This window comes from Myotis nattereri (assembly GCF_964212035.1).
Source record: "Myotis nattereri genome assembly, chromosome: 3".
Lineage (NCBI taxonomy): Eukaryota > Metazoa > Chordata > Mammalia > Chiroptera > Vespertilionidae > Myotis > Myotis nattereri.
This window is the reverse complement of record NC_138077.1, coordinates 166382193-166404745: the sequence shown is the minus strand read 5'-3', so window position 1 is coordinate 166404745 and position 22553 is coordinate 166382193. Positions and strand designations below refer to the sequence as shown.

The following is a 22553-nucleotide window of genomic DNA, read 5'->3' as shown; positions in this document are numbered from 1 at the left end:
GCACCATGCTTTTCTTCTTGATTTCTTGTTTTGATTGCTAATGTGATAATATCAGCATTAAGGACCACAAGGGTTTTGTCCTAATGATAGTTTATTGATCGTTATCAAGACAAACTGGTGCCCATGTATTGAAAGCAAATAAAATTGTGGGTAATAATTGCAGGCTTTCAAATATTGTAATGACAAGATGAAAACAAACCCCTGAAATCTGAGTATTTTTGAAGTGGGATCATTTTAATGGTCAAAAAACAAGCCTCAGATGCTCCACATGGAGTCCTATAAGCAACATGCCAGTTGTCTTGATAAAGGGGTTTCAGAGACATACTTGAGGTTAGGTAATGGTTTTAAGGATGTTTCTTGAAGTAGGACATGGAGAGAACTTGGCAGTTTTCCATCTCCCTGTGGCACATTTAGTGAAGCAAAGGTTTCTCAGTGAATAAATTAGAAACGTTTGTTATTTGAAAAATGTAAGTCTGTGCCAACTAATGAGGATAGCCAGGGTATTTGTCCCAAGAAATCTTAGAAAGATTGAACTTTCCTTTATCCCTTTATCTTTCAAGGTATGTAATATTATACAAGGATAGCATGAACAGACCAGACAAAGGTATAAAATCCTAAGGAATGCACAGAGGTATCGAAAGACAGGTGTTTTGATACTCATATTCTTATAGCCTGAGTCAACTACTGTAGGCATAATTCTCAAATGGTTGAAATTCTTTTGAGCATAAATTATCAGTAGAGAAGGGTTTGAAGAATGTAGCAGGTGAATCTTCCTTTGACTTCACTTGGGTGAGGCCTTATTATCAAACCTGCTGTTTAAATGCATTTGATTCTAGGAGAATGTCAAAAGGGAGGCTGTTGGCTGCACACTGTGGTTATAGAAAAAAATCCCCTTTAGCTATTCAATTTAGATTTTTTAAAAACACGATTCAAGAGAGAAGGGGATCAATGTAGTGTTGTTAGTAGCCAGAAAAAAAAAATGCTCTTATCTTTGATTTCAAGGAATTTACTGGAAGGGTCTTGCCAGGAAAAGATGAATACCTGTTTTGCCTCTTTAAATCCTTTTGAAAAATTGAAAATCTAAGAATTTCTCTTTTGGATGTGTGCTAAGGATATGTAGTAACACAACAAATCAGATTGCTTCTGAGTCAGACTCCAAACACTGGGCATGAAGCTACATGTCTTTGTGGTATACTGGGCTATGGTCATGTTTCAGAAAAAAATAAATGTGCTTCTGTATATAATGTATGTAATGTGTATGTACTTTCTTGTGTTTTGTGCTTACACAATTTTTGAAAAGCTTTCTCAATTCTACCACATTACATTTCCATATTTTTGACATTCAAAAAATTATCTAAAACTGATCACTAAGAGGCCAATGTTATTTCCCTCACTGCCACCCCTTCATTCTGTTTTGCATCTATAAAGTATCCTATGTGAAAATAACTCTCATGTGTGTGTGTGTGTGTGTGAACTGATAATAAAGTCATGACTATAAATTCTCATATGCTGACCTGTATACATTGCTATCAATGTAATGCAAGATCTCTAATAGAAAAAAAAAATCAATGATTCTGCCTGGCCAGTGTGGCTCAGCAGTTGATCATTGACCTACGAACCAGGAGGTCACAATTTGATTCCCAGTCAGGGCACGTGGCCCACATTGTGGACTCAATCCCCAGTGTGGGTGTGCAGCAGACAGCCAATCAGTGATTTTCTTTCATCGTTGATGTTTCTATCTCTCTCTCCCACTCTTCTTTCCTCTCTGAAATCAATAAAAATATATTTTTTTAAAAATCAGTGATTCTGGGGAAGGAGATATGAGATCCAATCTCAAGTCTACTAATTACTCTGTGTGTGACCTTATGCACATCACAGATTCACTAAATGTTAATTAGTTATTGTTAAAATATGGAAAGTTACACATATGCCTATTTTATGAAAAAATAAGGTGAAAGGTTATAAATTGTTTTGAAATTTTTGCAAGGACTATACAAATGGAAGTTATATTCATCTTAGCTCCCATATTGATTTGCTAACAATCAATATTTTTAAAGTATCAACTCTGGACCACATACTAACCAACTTATTGGAAATATGCATTGTTGAACAGGCTGGACATGGCCTGTTCTCACAGAGGTTTCAATCTAGTAAACAAGATTGATATTGAATTAAGTAATTAAAATGTGATCAACAGGAATTGCAGCATAGAGTTGGAATATATGCTCAAGAATCATAACCTGCCTTGATGATAAGTAGAGGCTTTTTCCCTTCTTCATACAATTATTTTAAATGACAAGAGAAATGTACCTATGCAGAAGCAGCCTTATTGCTGAAGGCTCTGGCATAAGAGAAATCATGTAGCCTTAGAGTTATAAAAGAAGCTGTGAATGCAAAAAGCCAGAAAGGAATGAGAAGAGTGTATGTGGAAGGCAGCAGTCAGACCCCAAGACATCACCATCCTTGGTATGCCAGAGTAAAAATGTTAGACTTTGCCTAGAGGTCAGAGAGGAGTCATGAAGTGTTTGTACCAACGGGGTGACAGCATAATATTTATGTTTTTAAAAGGTCACTCCAGCTGCACTGTGGAGGGGAAAAAAGAGAGACAGGCATAAGTGCAAGAGATAATAGTTTGAGCTAGGTTGCTGAGCAGTTGAACTTGGTTCAATAAAAGTTTAGGCTATTTAATGGTTAGGACTTGGTGATAAGTATGGGGAGTGAGAGAACTAGAGGAGTCAAGAACAGTGCCAAAGTTGCTATATTAAGAAACTAGGCGAATGATATTTCCATCCACTGAGATTTAGAACACAGGATGAGGTGGAGGTTTGGGGGCAGAACAGTCGTTGCTTACACTGTGAATGCTTAAAACCTGGAGACACAATTTTAGTATTTTTTATGTGCTCTTATGTTATAGATGGCTAACCTGAGAGAGGTAAAACAGTGTGCCAAGAGACTCACAGCGACGGAGTTAGCTCCGTATTCCTGACCATCATGACGCTCACTACCTTTTAAGAGCGTCCCTTCAGTTTTGAACAGTTATATTTGAGATGCCCATGAAGTAGAAACAATAAGAAAAATAATCTGAGTAGAGGTAAAAAGAACGTTTATAATCATCCACTCGTCAAAGTTAAATGAGATTGTAAAAGGAAAGAGTATATAATTAGAAGGGAATGGGCCTGGAAGGGGCGAGGGGAGTGTCTAATACTATAAATCTCAGTGTTTGGAGAGAAGATAGCATCTTCTCAAAAAATTGAAATAGAGGAAACGAAGTGCAAGGATAAATGTCAGAAGAGAATGCTGTCACGGGAGCCAAAGAAAGGGATTGTTCCAAAGAAGGATGTAGTTCTCTGCCCAGTATTCCTAATAGTTCAACTAATGAGGGATTAAAAGCCTAAAAGTGATCAAAGAAAAACTTCCTCTTAAACCTGGAAGATAAATTCCCACCTTCCTTATTTATCTATTCTTACCAACAAGTTTTCACCAAATGAAAGAAATTTTAAAATACATATATCCATAAAGACAGAGAAAATAAAAGACATCTAGAGATAAGAAATTTCAGCAAATTTTGAGAAGACAGGGAATGAAGATGTAGTTTATATTCATCTACATGCAAAGTACATTATGAGCTACATTATAAAGTACTCTCAAAGGGATACAAAAAGTAATTTACTCCATAGATTTCCTTTGAGTCTTGAAGGCAACAGGTACCAGGCAAGGAACTGGAAGAGACTTAGTACTGAAAATAGGAAAATTGACTGGATTTCTCTATATACAAAACTGCATAGCTATGCCCCAGACAGAAGATGAGAATATTCTTTGGCTTTCTGCCAGACCATCCTGCAGTGAAACCTTTTATGCATACAAAGCTTCCAATTAACTTTTTAGTGCTTCACTCTTCAATATTGAAGGACAGCCAGGGATCAGCAGATATTTTTTAAAGCCCACTCATGAAAAATAAAGACCTAAATAAACAAACAGAAAATAGAATTCAGAAATAATGCAAGAAACAGGAGGAAAAAAGATTTAAAATATATTGTTGATATCTTCTAAGAATCTAAGAGAACATTAACATTTTATGGTCCCCTAACATACTATGAAAAAGGAGCATCCATTCAGGAAGCAACAAATAACTTGTGGAAAATAAAATATGCTATCAGATATAGATAATACAGTCAGTAGATTTAGAAGATAAAGTTAAGAAACTCTCCCAGAAAATAGAATAAAAGGACACAGACATAGAAATTACAAGAGAAAAAAATAATTGTTACCAGATAGATCTAAAAAGTAGGTCCTACATCCAGCTAATCAGGATTGCAGAAAAAGGGAAAATGAAAACAACAAAGGGGAGGAAATTACCAATTAAATAACAGAAAATTTAACAGATTTGAAGGATAAGTGCTTTCAAATTGAAGAGACCCATGAAGTATCCAGTACAATGGAATTTAAAAACAACACACACACACACACACACACACACACCATCAAAGCACATTTTCATGAAATTTCAAGACTACAGATAAGATAAAAATTCTAAAATGTTCTGATGGAAGGGAATGTGGGTATAAACTAGGATTTTGAATAGTAATGGGACTGGATTTCCTGGCAACCATTTTCAAAACTAGAAAATATTAAATTAAAATGCCTTCAAATACAGAAGGAAAATTATTTCTGACCTGGAAGTGTATATTTAACCAACCTTTCAATTGCTTGTGGGTGAAATAAAACCAGGTTCAGACATGCAAAGTTTTCAAAAAATGTACCTACCATAGATGCTTTCTCAGTAAGTTATTAGATGTTATATTCCAACATTGGATATTATATTCCAATAAGTCTAGCAAGCAAAAAGTAACCAACCCAAATAGGAGCAAGAAGATAGACTGCTTCTAACGGATTATTTCAGGGGAGTGAGAAATTATTAAAAATCAAATTACATTTGTTTGATTATACTAAGAGGAGATAGGATATTGAATTAGTGGAAGGTGCATAAAAAACCCAACCAAAGAAAACAAGAGGCAATTTTTAAAGAAAAAAGAAAGCACAAGAAATAAAATGTGATTGAATTGCAGTGGAATATTGTCATCATAAAATAAATACTATTAATTTAAAACAATATTGTTTGGTTGATTACAAGTATTTGGGAATTTATTAGAAGAAAGATAAACTGCCACATTTTACACTAGAAACCTGTCATTGCAAAGTCAGTAGTAGCACTGTAATCAAGTTATTCAGAATTTTAGGGTAAGAGAAAAACCTCTAAAATGTTGAAAATTATTATCTGTAGGGGGCATAAGTCAGGAATGGAAAGAATTGTGATTGAGAAATAGTCCTTGCATTAGATACCAAAGTTATCGGTGGGGAGAGAGGATGTTCAAGAGATGATAAATGGAAGGTCTGAGGAAGGGCAGAGTGATGTTACTGTCAGGTAATGAGACCATCAAAGCACAGAGGTTTTACAGGATGAAAGAAAAGTAATAGTTTTTAGAGAACAAAGGAGGATAACAACTCCACTTTCCAAGCCTGAAGTGTTTGGAAATCATCATGTTCCACTTGTAAAGCCTGTAGGTCAGCCAAGTTTCTATTGAGACTACGATGGGGAGGGAGCATTCGTGAAGAAGATGAGGCTCATTGGAGTTGATCATGATGTAAGGCATAATCTCAGAGTTCAGGGTGTAGAGGAAAGAGAAGTTGAGCCAGGGACAGCCTCAGCACATTGTGGGGATGAGAGATGGGACAGAAAAGATGATCAGAGGTGCCTACCATTTGGGTCAATGAAAGACAAAGCAGTTATAAATGAATTAAATTCCAGAAATCTTGGTGGACAGTGAACCCTCTCGCCAAAGTGTTCAGGTGCAGACCTGGATTTTGTCTTATTTCTCTTGGTTCATAATAAAAATTTTGTGGTGGTAGCACAAGGTGGGTATCAAAAACAACCATGCTGTTCAGCACAAAAGGGTAAGTGCAAGACACTGGGTGACAGAAAGCATGAACAACTGATTCCTCACTCATCTGTATGTCATCAAGACAGACAGAGTACATGTCAGCTCTACAGCATCACAGCTGGGTGGTCAATGTGGCCACTAGTGACTCAAATTAAAAACCTGGGAATCTCTTAAGACACCTTTCTTTGCTCTACAGCCTCCCCTTCCACCTCTCATTTCATCCTTCACCAACACTTGATTGTGCTTCTTAAATATCTTTCCAGTTTATCACTCCTCTCCATCCTCACTGCTACTATTTTAGTCTAAGCAGTTGTCACTTATCTTTACAACTGCACTAACCTCAGCAAACATGTACTAGGTGCCTGATAGATGTCAGATGTTTACTAGATGCATTTATTGGTTGCCTAATACGTGTTAGATCCCCCCGTGGAGACTTGAAAGGTACTACCTATATCTTGGCTATTGTAAATAACACTGTAATAAATATAGGGATGCATATATCTTTTCAAATTAGAGTTTTGTATTTCTTCAGATATATTCCCAGAAGTGGAATTGCTAGATGATAAGGTAGTTTTATTTTTAGTTTTTTGAAGAACCTCCACACTGTTTTCCATAGTAGCTGCACCAATTTGCAGTCACACCAACAGTGTGTGAAGGTTCTCTTTTCTTCACCTCCTCACCAACACTTATTTGTTGATTTATTAACCATTCTGACAGGTGTGAGGTGATATCTCACTATGGTTTTAATTTGTATTTCTCTGATTAGTGACATTGAACATATTTTCATATGCCTGTTGACCATTTATATGTCCTCTTTGGGAAAATGTCTATTATGACCTTCTGCCCATTAGCTTGTTTGTTTTATTGGTGTTGAGTTGCATGAGTTCTTCATAAATTTTGGATATTAACACCTTATCAGATGTATCAATGGCAAGTATCTTCTCCCATTCCATATGTTGTCTTTTCATTTTGTTAATGCTTTCATTTGCTGTGCAAAAATTTTTTAGTTTGATACAGACTTTGGATTCTTTTAAATCTTATGATAAGGTTGTGCCAGCCCCCTGGAACAGGTAGGGCACCTATCACCTGGTGATATATCTTCTGCTTTTAGGGGGGCAAAGTGATCAGGGTTTCTTCTTGCAGGATAATTTCTTAAATAAGTTTAAATCAAAATAATTGGTATGCCATTTTGGGACAACTTAGGGTGGCCTACACTGGGCCCCTACAGAACTCCCTTATAGGGAAATCTATAATAATAAAAGCGTAATATGCTTTTGGGTCAATGAAAGAGGTCCTTCCGGACAAAGCCAGGGCTGCGAAGGAAGCCCGGGTCCCAGGTGCCAGAGGAAAGTCGGTGCCAGCAGGGTTGGGGGCTGGGAGGGTGAGGAAGGAAGGCCTACTCTTGCACAAATTTCGTGCATCAGGCCTCTAGTGGTACAAATAACTAGGAAGCTACATAGTTAGTGCTCTGGGAACTCAGAGGAAGACACTACTCATTATTCTTCCTGGGGAGACATCACAGACAGAGTGACCTTTTAGTTAGAATGAAAAGTTTTCAATCAAGCTATCAGTACCTGATGTGGTTGGGGAAAGAGTCGCAGGCATGTTTGTTTATTTATTGTTGTATTCATTTGAACATTCTATATTTGTTGTCAAGCACCAAGACAAATGCAAAATATGAACAAAACATGATTTCTACCCTTAAGAGGCTTACAGTCTATGAGAAGAATAACATAAAAAATAATAGATTTAATAAAGTACTGTAGGTGCATGATACAAATCTGTACACAATTTATGGTATTTAGTCAGTTTAACTTAGAGAAAGTCATGCCAAGGATGTCACAGGTTTCTGCCATGATTACAAGTTGTTTTCTCCCATTAAAATCACAGGATTTGTAAAGATAGGCCCTCATTCTAAGCACATAACCAATCCACCTCTGATTTGTTGTTCCAATAGAACATAAGCTTCATGAAAACAGAGAATCTGTTCAATTCATCACTCTCTCCCCAATACCTAGATCAGTGCCTAGAATAGAGTGGTTTTTCAATGAGTATATGTTGACTGATTATATGAATTTGTGGGTCAAAAAGAAGACATCATAAACCTTAGTGGTGAAACTTGCAGAAATGGGAGAAAAGTATTTTTTCAACAATTTCTGGAGGTTTCTGTTCTCCACTGTTACTTGTGTAAAATTAAAATCATATCGTAGATCCATGTTTCAAGTGGAAGTGGAAGTACAGTAATAACATTGCAATATGGCCCAGTTCTGTTATTCCTAAACTGTATGATATTGAGAAGTCTCTTAACCTCTCTAAATCCATTGTTTTATTTGTTAAATGGGAATAAATCCTATCTCACATACCTTGTAGGTTTGTTTAAGGATTAAATGATATAATGCTTGGACAAGTCCAATATAAATTTTGAAGTAATATGTAGTTATACAATATATACCAACATTAAATTTCTAAGTTTTAAATATTACAAGAAGGTAGTTGATTAAGCAATTGTGTTTTTCTTTTTCTGTTTTTCTCTAGTGCATTGCCTGGAGATGACCACCAAACGGAAACTCATCGGCCGTCTGGTGCCGTGCCGATGTTTCCGAGGTGAAGAAGAAATCATCTCAGTTTTAGATTACTCCCACTGCAGCCTTCAGCAGGTGCCAAAAGAAGTCTTTAACTTTGAACGGACATTAGAGGAGCTTTATCTAGATGCCAATCAAATTGAAGAGCTACCCAAGGTAATTTTGACAGCCTAAAATATACTCTGTATATGAGTTTTTCATAATTTCCAAAGACTTGGCATAATGCTAATGCTAACTATAGCCCTCTGCCCTGGTGACTGACAAATCACTAAAATTGGTATAAGTTACCCCAATAGTCTCATTACCTTTTTTTATTTATCAATATTACAAATTTATTTTAACAAACACCAGTCAGAATTTTTTCAATGTAACATTTTATCTAATATTTAAGAGGAAAATGTCTTTATTATTTTATTTTTTCCATTTCATTTGTAACTTCATCTGATATGTTCATATCCAATTGAACTCCATGGAAATGATCATTTATTAGATTATGCCTTGTTAGTTTAGTTGAAAATGACCTTCAAGAAAATATGGATTGGTGGCTTAAATCAATAACCTCTGTGTTTTTAAAAAGGAAAAAAATATACTATTTCAGAACTGAAAATATTTTATGCATTATGTTCAGGTGACATTGTTTTAAAAACTTGAATTACATGGTCTAAGTCTAAGAAATACTTTTCACACACACACACACGAAAAATGTTTTTGGAATTTTAAATCTTTGATTATTACAGATATCATCAAATTACCTGGTGTTTAATAAATAAATTAATAAATATAATGTAAAAAAAATAATTTAAAAACTAATACCAAACTTTATGTACACACAAATGCACTCACAAAATCTTTTTTTTTAATATATTTTATTGATTTTTTACAGAGAGGAAGGGAGTGGGACAGAAAGTCAGAAACATCGATGATAGAGAAACATCGATCAGCTGCCTCTTGCACACCCACCACTGGGGATGTGCCCACAACCATGGTACATGCCCTTGACCAGAATTGAACCTGGGACTTTTCAGTTCTCAGGCCGATGCTCTATCCACTGAGCCAAACCGGTCAGGGCTCACAAAATCTTTATAACATTGTGCCAGGCAAAGAAAATGTCTCCTGGGAACTTGTTCTCCATTGCAGAAAAGATTGATGACCAGAAATTAGCTAAAGCAGACCGAGATTCAAAATCTAAACCACTGGATCCTAATAACCACTTAAATACATGACTCAAATTAATTAATCACATGGCATTTACCTGTGAAAGATTTGTACAATGGCTAGGAGAAGAGAAAATTTTCATTTTCATTGCTTTTGCTAAATAAAATGCACATTAAATATCCAAAAACTAGAAAAAGAATCTTCCATAATTAAACTAACTTCATTATCAAACTCTAAGTAAAGCATGCTGGTCAAAACAAATTATAAATAATTATTTTTATGTAGGATTATTAATTGTGGTGTTTATAAACACTTCAAAGGCAAGAACTATTGAATGTATACTTCAAAACCAATATATTTCTTTTTTGACAACCTAAGTGTACAGTGACATCTTAGATCTTTGCCCAGGAGGGTTGGACTAGGCCTAAAAATAATTTTGGCCAATGGATGATCTGGATTGCACATCAAGTAGAGGCTGGACTGAAATGGGCTTTCCCTTCTTCCATCCAACTATGAATTACTTGAGGGCTGAAATGCCATTTTGTTTAACTTTGTTCCCTTTACACATGCATGCATGGTGACTTTCAGAAAAGGATTACTCAATTTATTTGTTGTCACTACCAGGTGAAACAATGCAAAGAACTTCATTACTATTGCACTTGATTAGCAAAACTATGTAATGGTAAGCAATTCATAAATGTGGTATTTAGCTTATTTAGAAAAATAAGCACACATATTTCTGTAGGGAAGGCCTATCTAGGATTTCCAGATAAAAATAAAGGACATCCAATGACATTTGAATTTTAAACTATAAGGCAGACAATTTTTAGTATAATTATGCCTCAAATATTGCACTACATAAGCTTATACAATAAAAAGTTTGTTATTTATCTGAAATCTAAATTTAATTGAGCATCCTATATTTTTGTTTGCTAAATCTGGCAGCCCTCAGTCCATCTAGTAAATTAAAATCTTTTTCTAGTTTCATGTGACAGATTCTGTAAGAAAATAATAAAACATGATCTACAATAATAAAAGACAAACATGCAAATTGACTGTACCTTCGCTACACCTTAAGCCACACCCACCAGCCAATCAGAGTGACTATGTGCAAATTAACCCAACCAAGATGGCGGCTGGCAGCCATGGAGCTGGAGCAAACAGGAGGCATGGTTGGCCCAATGATGGAGGAAGCCAAGCTTCCCGCCTGCCATGGCCAGCTCTGAGCTCCACTCAAGACAACAAAGTTTCAATTACCGAAGACAAATAAACCCCAGATACCTGCTTTCAGCCCACCATGGCCACGGAGCTGGAGCGAGCAGGAGGCTTGGGTTGCCCCTGGCGATGGAAGAAGCCAAGCTTCCCTCCAGCCTACCTTGGCTCCTGAGCTCCTCTCAAGGCTACAAAGTTTCAATTATAGAAGGTAAATAAATCCCAGAATAAAAGAAAAAAAAAAAAAGGAGAGGCTGGGAGCTTCTGTCGCCAGGGGGGCTTGGCCAGCCTGAAAATGGCCCTCAGCCCCTCACCCAGACTGGCCAGGCACCCCAGTAGGGACTCCCCACCCTAAAGGGGGTGTGGCCAGCCTGAAAACAGCCATCAGCCCCTCATCCAGGCTGGCCAAACCTCCATGGGGTGAGGGTCCCACTGGGTTGTGGGGGGCTTGACCAGCCTGCAAACAACTATCAGCCCCTCACCAGGCTGGCCAGGCACCCCAGTGGGGACCCCCACCCTGAAGGGGGTGTGACCAGCCTGCAAACAGCCATCAACCCCTCACCCAGGCTGGCCAAGCACCCCAGCAGGACCCTCACCCTGATCCGGGACACCCTTCAGGGCAAACCAGCTGGCCACCACCCATTCACCAGGCTTCTATCCTATATAATAAAAGGGTAATATGCAAACTGACCCTAACAGCAGAACAACTGGGAATGACTGGTCACTATGACACACACTGACCACCAGGGGGCAGACGCTCAATGCAGGAGCTGCCCCCTGGTGGTCAGTGCGCTCCCACAGTGGGAGCTCTGCTCAGCCACAAGCCAGGTTGGCGGCTGCCAGTACATCGGTGGTGGTGGGAGCCTCTCCCACCTCAGCAGCGCTAAGGATGTCCGACTGCAGCTTAGGCCCGCTCCCTGCTGGCAAGTGGACATCCCCTGAGGGCTCCCGAGCTGCCAGAGGGATGTCTGATTGCCAACTTAGGCCCAATCGCCCCGGGGCGTGGTCCTAAGCCAGCAGGTGGTCATCCCTCGAGGCGTCCCAGACTGTGAGAAGGCACAGTCCAGGCTGAGGGCCCCTCCCCCTCCCCCCGAGTGCACAAATTTTTGTGCCCCGGGCCTCTAGTTAATTAATAAAGCTGTATTCATTTAATATTTACTACACAGTATTTTAGGCTCTGGAGGGTAGTTATAAGAGAAATACCAATTCTTGCTCTCAATGATCTAACAAACTAATTACAAAGAAGGCAGAAGTATTACAGGTAAATGCACAGTAAGATATAATTAGAGCCAAATGTTGTGTCAGAGCTTATGTATTTCAAAGAGTCTATTCTTGGGGAGGAGGAAGAGGGCTTGACCAAAAAGCACAGATGAAAAAATTAAGATGTTATATGGAAAGGAAGGGAGAGGGACAGCACAGCTGTGAAGAGTCTCGAGCTGAAGGTGCATGTTTGTGAGCTCCCACTATATGCAGGTAGAGTATGGAGAGTGGGAGGACCCAGATTGTGAAAAGTCTTGAGAGTCATACAGCATTGTTTGATTTGATGCATTAGGCAGATAATGCCATTGTGGAGAGTTTTATACATCAAGTCAGTAGGAGCTTAAATAGGCTTGCATTAATAATAAATTATGCAAGTAAACCAAAGATATTCCCAAGTTATAAGATGTATACTTTCCCAGTGTATTAAAATTAAGAAGAAATTATCATCTTTTGTTATTGGTGTGCTTTAGATATTTTGAAGATATTTCACATAATTTATCAAGGTTTTGATGAGTCCCCAAATTTAATATTGTTGTTTTCATAAAACATCCCTGTAAGTTAGTTTCTTCTAAAGTATCTGCTAGTGAGCTATGATCAAAATTATCTGACATTGAGATATGTGATAATAGTACATTAATATACCTGCACATTTTTAGGAAAATGGGAAATTAAGAAGAGAAAAGAATAATGTATCAGTAAGGGTTCATTATGTGTATTTCAAATAATAGAAGACCCAATCCAACTTAACTTAAGCAAGAAATAGGATTGATTGGCTCACATAAGTGTCAGATCCATCAGGATAGGTTCCAGAGTTGGTATATTTTTATTTGCCTTGTGTGGGATCAACTTTATTCTTAAGCTGCCTTCCCTCCTGGTGGTCATCTGCTTCAACATCCATAAAAAGGAATATCTGACTCCTGAAAACTCTCTTTTTCTGAGAGGGACAAGAAAATGTTTCCTCCAATATTCCTCAACTAATTTGTCCTTAGGTCTCATTTGTCTTAATTTTGCTCTTGTTCATTGCTGATCCTATCCCTTTGCTATGGAACCTTCTGTGACAAGAATGATGGCATTGTTATAATTGGGTTAAACAGTGATGGGCTACTGCTATGGAGTTATGATTTTAGCAACAATGCAAAGAGAAGAGGTAGAAGGACTGATGGTGAGATTACCATAATGGAAACTATAAACAGAATATTATAAAATAATTTCATGAGGAAAATTTTCTTTTAAGCAAAAATAACATATAAAATTTTTGAAGACCTATAGGCAAAGGATTAAGCCCTTCAGGGATTTAAATTTTTAAAGTTATATTAAATAACATTTTTTCTGCCATCTTATATTATGGGTTTTCTTTGTATTTCTCTGGCATTGTTACCATTGTACTTTCAGATTTATTGAATAATGAGATAGCCATTCATATTCTTGATATTACATTATGGCAAGACTTGCCTTTTACAAATGTTTTTATTACTTTTTCCTGATATTTAATACCAAGAATATTCTAGCTAGTCATGACTCCATACATAAGAAGTTATACAACAGGTAGAGAACAGAGTCAAGGTTAATGGCATTAGGTAAGGATACGTCAAGAGATTCTGTCAGAAAAGAAACAAAAATAGATGTGAAAGAACAGGAAATTTTTTGATAAGGAATAGTTCAATCTGTGTTGCTTAACTTTCTGTAGTAAAAGATAAAAATACAAAATGGCATGTCTTTTGTTTATTTTCTGCTTTGTTCCCTTGCTCAAGAAGATATATCTGCAAAAATATTGCTACGAGAGATGTCTGAGATTTTACTGTCTATGTTTTCTTGTAGAATTTTTATGATTTCATGACTTTTAAGTCTTTTATCCATTTTGAATTTATTCTTGTGTATGGTGTAAGTTGGTCTAGTTTCATTTTTTTTTAATGTAGCTCACCAATTTTCCCAACACCATTTATTGAGGAGACTGTCTTTACTCCCTTTTGCGACAACATGGATGGACCTGGAGATTATTATGCTAAATGAAATAAGCCAGACAGAGAAAGACAAATACCAAATGATTTCACTTATATGTGGAATGTAATGAACCAAATAATATAACAAACAATAAAGAAACAGAAGCATAGATACATAGAACAAACTGACATCTACTAGAGGGGAAGAGGGCAAGGAGTAGGTAAAAAGGGTAAGGGAATTAAGTAGAGACGGACAACAGTATGATAATAGCCAGAGAGAAAGAGGGGAAGGGAACATGGAAGTGGGAAAAGTGGGTCAATGGGGACAGAAAAAGACTTTATCTTGGGTTATGAGCACACGATGCAGCATGAAACCTGTATGGTTTTATGAACCAATGTCACCCCAATAAATTCAATTAAAAATGACATGCCTTTTACACAGTGATAGAAATGCTACAATTTACCATTTAGTACTTTTTTGCTTGTTATTTTGAATTTGGAACTTAAAAATTATGGACAGAGTAATAGACCATAACAGGTGCATATTACATATTCTATATATGAAGTAGTGTGGAAAGGCAAATGTGAAAAAAGAAATAAAAGGAAAACCAACAGAGAAACTTCTTGAAACTGAAGAGCAACATTTAAAAAGAGAATATAAATAAGTTTGGAAAAGCCAATATGTGATCAAAATTGAAAGACATGTAAAGTAAATTTGGTAGATGAGGTCAATTTAAACATATGTAAAAGAGGATCAAACCAAATCTGAAGCACCATACTTTAAAAGTTTTCTCCTTTGAAAAGTTTACAACCTACTCCAGAAATTTTTTAGAGATTAAGAACCTGAGCTTTGGAATTAGATCCTCGCACTGCTGCTTTGTTGGCAAGGTGTTTTATTTGCTGAAAGCCTCAGTATTTTCCTTAGCAAAACTGGGAAAATAATAGCACCACTCTTAGGGTTAGATAGATGATAGATAGATAGATAGATAGATAGATAGATAGATAGATAAATGATAGACAGATAGGTAATAGAATAGTAGCTGAGATAATTCATGTGTAATACCTGGAATAAAAAAAATTCTATATAATAAAAAAAGACACATATGTAATACCCTTTGTAATACTTTAAGCAATAAAAAAAAATCCTATATAATAAAAGGGTAATATGCAAATCGACTGAATGGTGGAATGACCGGTTGCTATGATACACACTGACCACCAGGGGGCAGACACTTAATGCAGGAGCAGCCCCCTGGTGGTCAGTGTGCTCCCACAGGGGGAGCACTGCTCAGCCATAAGCCAGGCTGATGGCTGGCAAGCATAACAGCAGTAGCGGGAGCCTCTCCCACGTCCCCGCCTCCGTGGCAGTGCTAAGAATGTTCAACTGATGGCTTAGGCCTGCTCCATGGACATCCCCCGAGGAATCCTGGATTGCTAAAGAGCGCAGGCCTAGCTGAGGGGGCCCCCCGCAGCCCTCCCCCCCCCGCCCCCCCCCCCCCAGAGTGCACGAGTGTCATGCACTGGGCCTCTAGTATTTAATAATTGATATTTATCATTCTCTTATTACAGATAAAAAAAAGAACCATGTTAATTACCCTCAGTCAAACAAAAGTAAGATTTTGTAACATCTCAAGGTAATTCTGGGTATTGACTCTCCAATAAAAAATTGTGTCATGACTTCATCTGTATCTGGAATTTCCAAAAACAGCTTTTGGGAAAACACTCCCCTGCCCATAATGGGTGATAGGTTTTTGATCTTATCATCTACATCAGCATGTTTGTGATAATACCACCACTTCTCCAGAGAATGTCCTCAAGTCACAGAGTCACAATGTTATATAATTTTTGAGTAGATGCAATCTTGGAGATTATTTTATTTAGCTTTATTATTACTGATGAGCAAATTCAGGCCAGAAAAAGGTAATTAAGTTTCCTTAGGCCACCTGAGATGTTATAATCTATCCAAAACTATTACCAAATTCTACGTATTAGTTAGGATAGAATAGATCACGCTATGGTAACAAGTCAAAATCTCAGTGGATAACCGAACAGTTTTGCTTTGAATCTCATGAGTGTTCACAGAAACCCGTAGCTAACAGCCAGTTCAACTCTCCACTCAGTGCAGAAATGGCTACTTATTATTTCTCTTAAAACAGTCATCCAACCTACTCATGACATTTCTATTAATGAAAGAACACACTAACTTAAAAAACAGGTCCTTGCATTACTGGAAAGTTGTGGTTAGTAGAAAGTTCTGCAACAATTAATTAAAAACAAAATACTGGAAGAAGCTGGGTACTGGAGCTCAATGTCATGTGTGCTATGGACTACAAGGCCCCAAACTGATAAATTTGTATTGAGAAAACAATTACATACATGTGTTATAGAAAAGCAACATTTTATAGTAATTTTTCTGCATTTCTATGAGTGTTAATTCCTATTTTTAAAAAGTGATATATCCCTACAAAGAAATATTATTGAAAGGCAATGAAAGGGGATAAAGTATTGTCACATGCTATAATGTGGCTGAACCTTGAAAACATTATGCTCAGTGAAAGTGGTCAGGAATTTACCAAGGAGGGATGTTTCAGACTGGTGAAATTTTGTCATGGCCTGCCTCCATTCACTGGACCATGAATAGCAGAAATCCTTATTGACTCTTCAGAAAATAAATGTGCAAATGAATGCACCTGAATCATGCCAGCAACCAGCAGGTAAAATAATGCTCCAAGTTAATGACCAGCCAATGGGCTATGAAACTGTGAGCGAGCTGTGTGTGCTGAGCCTTTACATAAAAGCCACACAGGCTCTTCGCTCAGAGACTTGGCCCCTGCTCCTTCCTCTGCCAGCTTCTCTTCCACTAGAACTGCTCCTTCATTTCCTTCAGCCTCTCCTAAAGTCTCCTTCACAGAGAAGCTTTTCCCAGCTATCTTATACAAATTAACACCTTCCACCACCACTACTTATTCTCAAGAAAATTTTAGGCTTAATTATATCTCTAGAAAAATTTCTAGTTCAATTTAGTTGTTAAACAGTATTAAGACATTGCCTAAATACTTTATCATTGCTATAAAGCAACGGCGTAAATAATCCCTTCTGATAATGGTGTCTATTATTTTACAAAGAGTAAAACTCTTGACAGTGGCCAGAGGTGAAGAAGAATGGGAAAAGTTGGATCATATCTGTAAAGGACACAAAAAATAAAACAGCCCGACTTTTTAAATTATATTTTTATTTTTTAATTAAAGATTGTTTAATGTTCACATTATTACAGAAGTCTATGGGGAATGTAAGGAGTTCTGAAGAAAAAGGACCAAGATTTAACACGGTTCTGACTAGCCCTGTGACTTCAGACACATTTAACCCCTTGGAACTTTAGCTTCTTCACCTGTAGTAGATGCTAACAAATTTATTTCAGTTGTCTCCTAAGAGTGAGGATCAAACAATATAAAGTATATGAAAGCCCTATATAAACAGCAAAATGATATACAACTCTTGGGTTAAGAGAAATAATTTATTCTATATAATAAAAGGCTAATATGCAAATAGACTGAACACGGAACAACTGAACAACCAGTCGCTATGATGTGCGTTCACCACCAGGGGGCAGAGCGCGGCACATGGCAGGCGTGGGCCACAGCAGGATGACGGAGCAGGTAAGCGGGGGCACCAGACCAAGGCGGGGCGCCAGTTGCTGTCATCAGGGCAAGCATCTGGTGGTTACTGAAAATTCTTTGCTCCCGAGTGCCATGGTCCTGCCCGACGCTTGCACCTGCTGCTGGCACCAGCCCTCTTTGCCCCTCTGCCAGTACTGGAGCCGCCACTCATACCTGCTGCTGACACCAGAGCCACCACTCACACCTGCTGCCCGCACCGGCCCCAATTGCTCAGTGCCATCAATGGTTGCAAGTGGTGGCTGCTGGCCCCAATCGCCCCTCAGGGCTTCTCCACCTACCCCTGCTCCTGAGGGATGATCAGGGCAGCAGTTGCCTCTTTGCCGCTGACAGTGCTGGCCCCAATCCTCTGCATTGTCAGCAGGTGCAAGCAGGGCCGGAGCTGTCAGCTCATGGGAGTGGTGGCTGCGGGAGCGGGAGGGAGCGGGAGCGGGGCTGCAGGCAGAGAGGAGACCAGGGGCTGTGGTGGGAGGGGCCAGGCAGGGGCGTGGAGGATGGGCCGAGACCTGCCCCTGTGCCCACTGCAGCCTCATGGCCCCACTGTTCCTTTCAAGGTGACGAATTTGTGCACTGGGTCCCTAGTTTTATAAGAAAGGACATATGTTTAATAAAGTTAATTTATTTCTTTAAGATACATGTAAACAAATTCAACACTATAATCAAAACTAAACTTTCATTGACAAACAAATAGCTATCAATTTATAGTTTTCTGTTTTTCTTTAAATTTAGTCTACAAAAACTAACTGGCGATTTTAAGTAAAGATAGACATTTATTGGAAATATATCTAGAGTTCATAAAATTAATAGGAGCCTAAAGAACTATACATGGGAAAGGTAGGATCCAAGCGAGCTCTGGATGGTTGCCCAGAATTCACAGCATAGGATAGTATGGGCCACACACTGCTGTTCTCACACCCCTATGTAACCATGATGTTTGTTCAAGATACAAATTCCAGATGCCTCCAAATATAATAACAATGAGGGATATCCTTAAAAGGAAGGTCAAGGTTCTAATGCAAAAAGGGGAATGGATGCTGAACAACAAACTATCTAAATAAAGAAAACGTCCTCCAACCTTTTACTTATCTTTTGGCTTCAGTTGTATTGATTCTTCTTGTCATTCACTGATATTTGCTACTTAGGATTCAGGAGCCTGAGACCATGCTTTTCTTAGACCTTTAAATAAAATTATTTGAAATAAAGGGCACTTGCTTATCTTGTGAGAGGTATTACTATTAATTAGATCAAAGGAACCATAGAAGGATTATGTTAGGGTGACAAACTATGAGGTGCTAATTCATAATTGTGATTTTAGTTTATTGAAACTTGAATGAGCATTGATTATTTTTCCTTCTACACAAAAGGAATCTTTTTAAATGAAAGAAACTACTTTATCACCATAGTTGCTAATTAAACAATTGTGATGATTGAGAAATATGAAAAGGTTTACTCTAGGTTAAATATGGCTTAAATTTGCAAATGTAGAACATAAAAACTGCCACTTGTTCAATAAAATTGCCTCATATTTTAATCTCACATTAACAGATAATTCCTTAAGTGTTTGTCTTGCAGAAGCATAGAGTAGTCCATAACATTAGCGTTTAATATAAATAGTCCAACATATATACCTATGGCGGGCTCTCCTAAGATCCTGGGTTTAAATAATGTGGGGGCAAATGACCTTCAATTCTTTCACTCCCTTAAAAATATTCAGGGTGCATTATTCTGTTCTTCAGTGTCCAAGGTATAGAATGTATCTGAATATGTAAAACCATGTCCAGAATAAAGCTGTCACATAAGCATTGCATAAATAATCCAAATTTGCCTCTGTTTAATCTTTTGTCTAAAGCATCTTTCTTCAAATTTATTCTTCTATTGCAATTATTTTGCCATTCTCATGCAGTCATTTTTTTTTCAATAAATAAATAGTGTAGATTGACTCTCTAGAGACCCAAGGGAAAGTTATATGAAGAACAAATTTGTATTAAAAAATAGTTTATAAGTGGAACATTTTAGATAATTTTTTCTTACTCGGATTTCAATTTTTATTTAAAATGTTTTACTTGTCCAAAAGTTTATAGTATTAACAACTCTTGATTACATGTAATAGTGAGAAAGTGGGACTTCTGCCACGCCCCAGTCATTTTTTGAGCTGTTTTATCTTCCAACTGAGCATTTACTTACCCTTTCATTTATTTCTGACCTTTACCCAAATTTAAAATCTCATTGAAATTATGAGATTGAAAACTCATTAGATTTCTTCTACTGCCAATTTTAGGTAAAATATATCTATTGATCTGCTCATTCATTCAGCCTTTTTTAGTACTAATTATGTGCAGACAGCTGTTGTAGGTACTAAAGATACATTATTCAGTGGGACAAACAAGTTTTTATTCTCACAAAATCTACATTGCTACAAAAAGAATGGAGATCATTTTTAAAAGAAAGTGTTAGGTAATGACAAGTATCATGATAAAAATTAAGCAGAGGAATTGCTGGAAGACTGTTTTAGTTGAGAGGACAGTGAATGCTTCTCTAAGGAGTCACCTTTTATGTTGACTTTTGGATGACAGGGAGGAGTCAACCATATATATCTGAGAAAACGCATTCCAGACAAAGGAATACTCTAGGATAGGAAAGAGTGTGACATGTTCAAAGAACAGAAACAAGGCAAGTGTGTAATGAGTGAGAAGAGCAATACAAGATGCAGTAGGAGATGTACTGGTAAGTAGATAGTGGGACTAAACCATGTAAGTTCAACTAAGCTAGGGAAGAAGACCTTTCTATTTTATTCTAAGTGAGATGAGGAGCCACTGAAAGATTTTTAAGGGAAAGGGTGATATGAAATAACTTATATTTGAAGAATATCTTTCTGGCTGAAATGTGGGAATACACTGGGAAGTCAAGAGTAGAGTAAAGGAGCCGGTGGCTTCAACTAGATCGATGTAGAGAAGGAAAAGAGAAGCATTTTGGATTATGCTTTGTAGGTTAATGTTAATAGGATTTGCTAATGGAATGGATTTGGAAGATAGGAAATTTGGACCTGAAAAGAGATTTAGAAAGAGTTCCTATTGATAAAGGAGGGAAAAGGGAGAGAAAGAGTTGCTGTGGGTATTTGGAAGAACCCATGTGTTGTTGTCAGGGAAACTAGAGAACAGAAGATGTTCTAAGAAGAGAGAGTAGTAAACTAAGAGATTGACTTAGATGACAGAGGGAGGACCACTGTATTTGCTAGCATTGATGTAATTGGTGACTGTGATAGTACAGTGTGGAAACACAGTGAAGCAGGATTGTAGAAGCAATGGTGGACATCCACATCACTCGTAAGAGGTTTTGCTATGAGAGAAAGCAGAGACATAAGACAAGTTAGAGGGAAGTTGGAGGTTAAGATAAGTTCTTTTTTTTCTATTTGTTTTCTGATCATTGGCATTAAAGCACATTTATACATGGATAAGAATAAATTAGAACAAAAAGGGAGAAACTAAATGAAGGAAATTGATCAAATAATTATAGTAGCAAAGTCCTGAAAGCAAAAGGACATGGGATTCCCAGAATGTAAGAAGGGTCACCTTTGAGAGGAGAGGAATGAGAACATTCATCCATTTTAATGAGAAGAAAGAAAATGTCAGCATAGATGATGATGGTTTGTAGAACCTGAAAGATGTGATCAATATTGAAATTTGGCTTAAATGATAGAGGTCTCAATATGTTAAAGAAATGCTGGAATCAGTGAGCTCAAGGATAGGAAGTGGCAATCTTGCTGTGAGCTGAGAGGTTAGGGGAATGGGGTGGATGAAGCAAGGTCACAGAGGAATATAATTCACAAGAGGAATGGAACATCTTTCATGTATAAATTAGCTGTATTTGTAAAGTTGCTTTTTGAAGTGGCAGGTTGAGAAATAAATACTGGAGCCAGGTTCTTCTAAAGTCATATTAGCTTATGTGTCTGGACAGTGTGTTAGTTGGAGAAGCAGAGAAGAACAAGACAGGTGAAAGAGCAAAGTGGAGAAGGCAGGAAATGCAACAAATATGTACTGAGCACATATTGTGTGCTAGGGCACTCATACGCAATAGCTTCTGTGTTCTCAGAACAAATCTGACAAATAGGTTTTGTTATCCTCATTTCAAATCCAAGGACACTGAGCGCATAAGGCTAAAATAATTGCATATTATTTAATACAAATTGTAATACAAATTACTTCAAATCCCATGTTCTTTTCACTTTACTAATCTGAAGACAGACCTTTTATAATTTGGCATATGACTAGACTTGGGGATGAACAAGGAGGAAAAAAGGATATTAAGATTTTTATCCTAGAGAACTGGGAAAATGATGCTATCAAAAATGTATTTAAAAGGTGTCTATTCAGATCCTTTGCCTTTTTTTCAATTGGGTTGTTTGTCTTCTTGGTATTGAGTCAAATAAGTTATTTATATATTTTGGAAATTAACCCCTTATCAATGTATCAATGGCAAATATGTTCTCCCATACAATGGGTTCCATTTTCATTTTGTTGCTGGTTTCTTTTGCTAAGCAAAAGCTTTTTAGTTTACTGTAATCCTGTTTGTTTATTTTTTCCTTTGTTTTCCTTGCCTGAGGATAAATGGGAACTGAAAGAGATTTTGCTTGGAGTGATGGATGCATGGATGCAGCATGCAGATGGTGTTTTGTTGAGTTGTACACTTGAAACCTGTATTGTTTTGTGAACCAATGCACCCCAATAAATTACATATATACAAATATAACAAATTCTGTTTTAGATGCAAAATATGAGCTATTAGCTGAGCATC

At 37.3% G+C, this 22553-nt stretch overlaps 1 protein-coding gene across 1 annotated transcript in view; it reads left to right on the top strand.

Moving 5' to 3' along the window:
- LRRC7 (leucine rich repeat containing 7) overlaps positions 1-22553 on the top strand; it is a 481537-nt gene that overhangs the window by 161384 nt on the left and 297600 nt on the right. The window contains exon 3 of the mRNA XM_081085905.1: positions 8475-8677. Within this exon, the coding sequence (XP_080942031.1) occupies positions 8475-8677 (203 nt within the window). The remainder of the gene's footprint in view (positions 1-8474; positions 8678-22553) is intronic.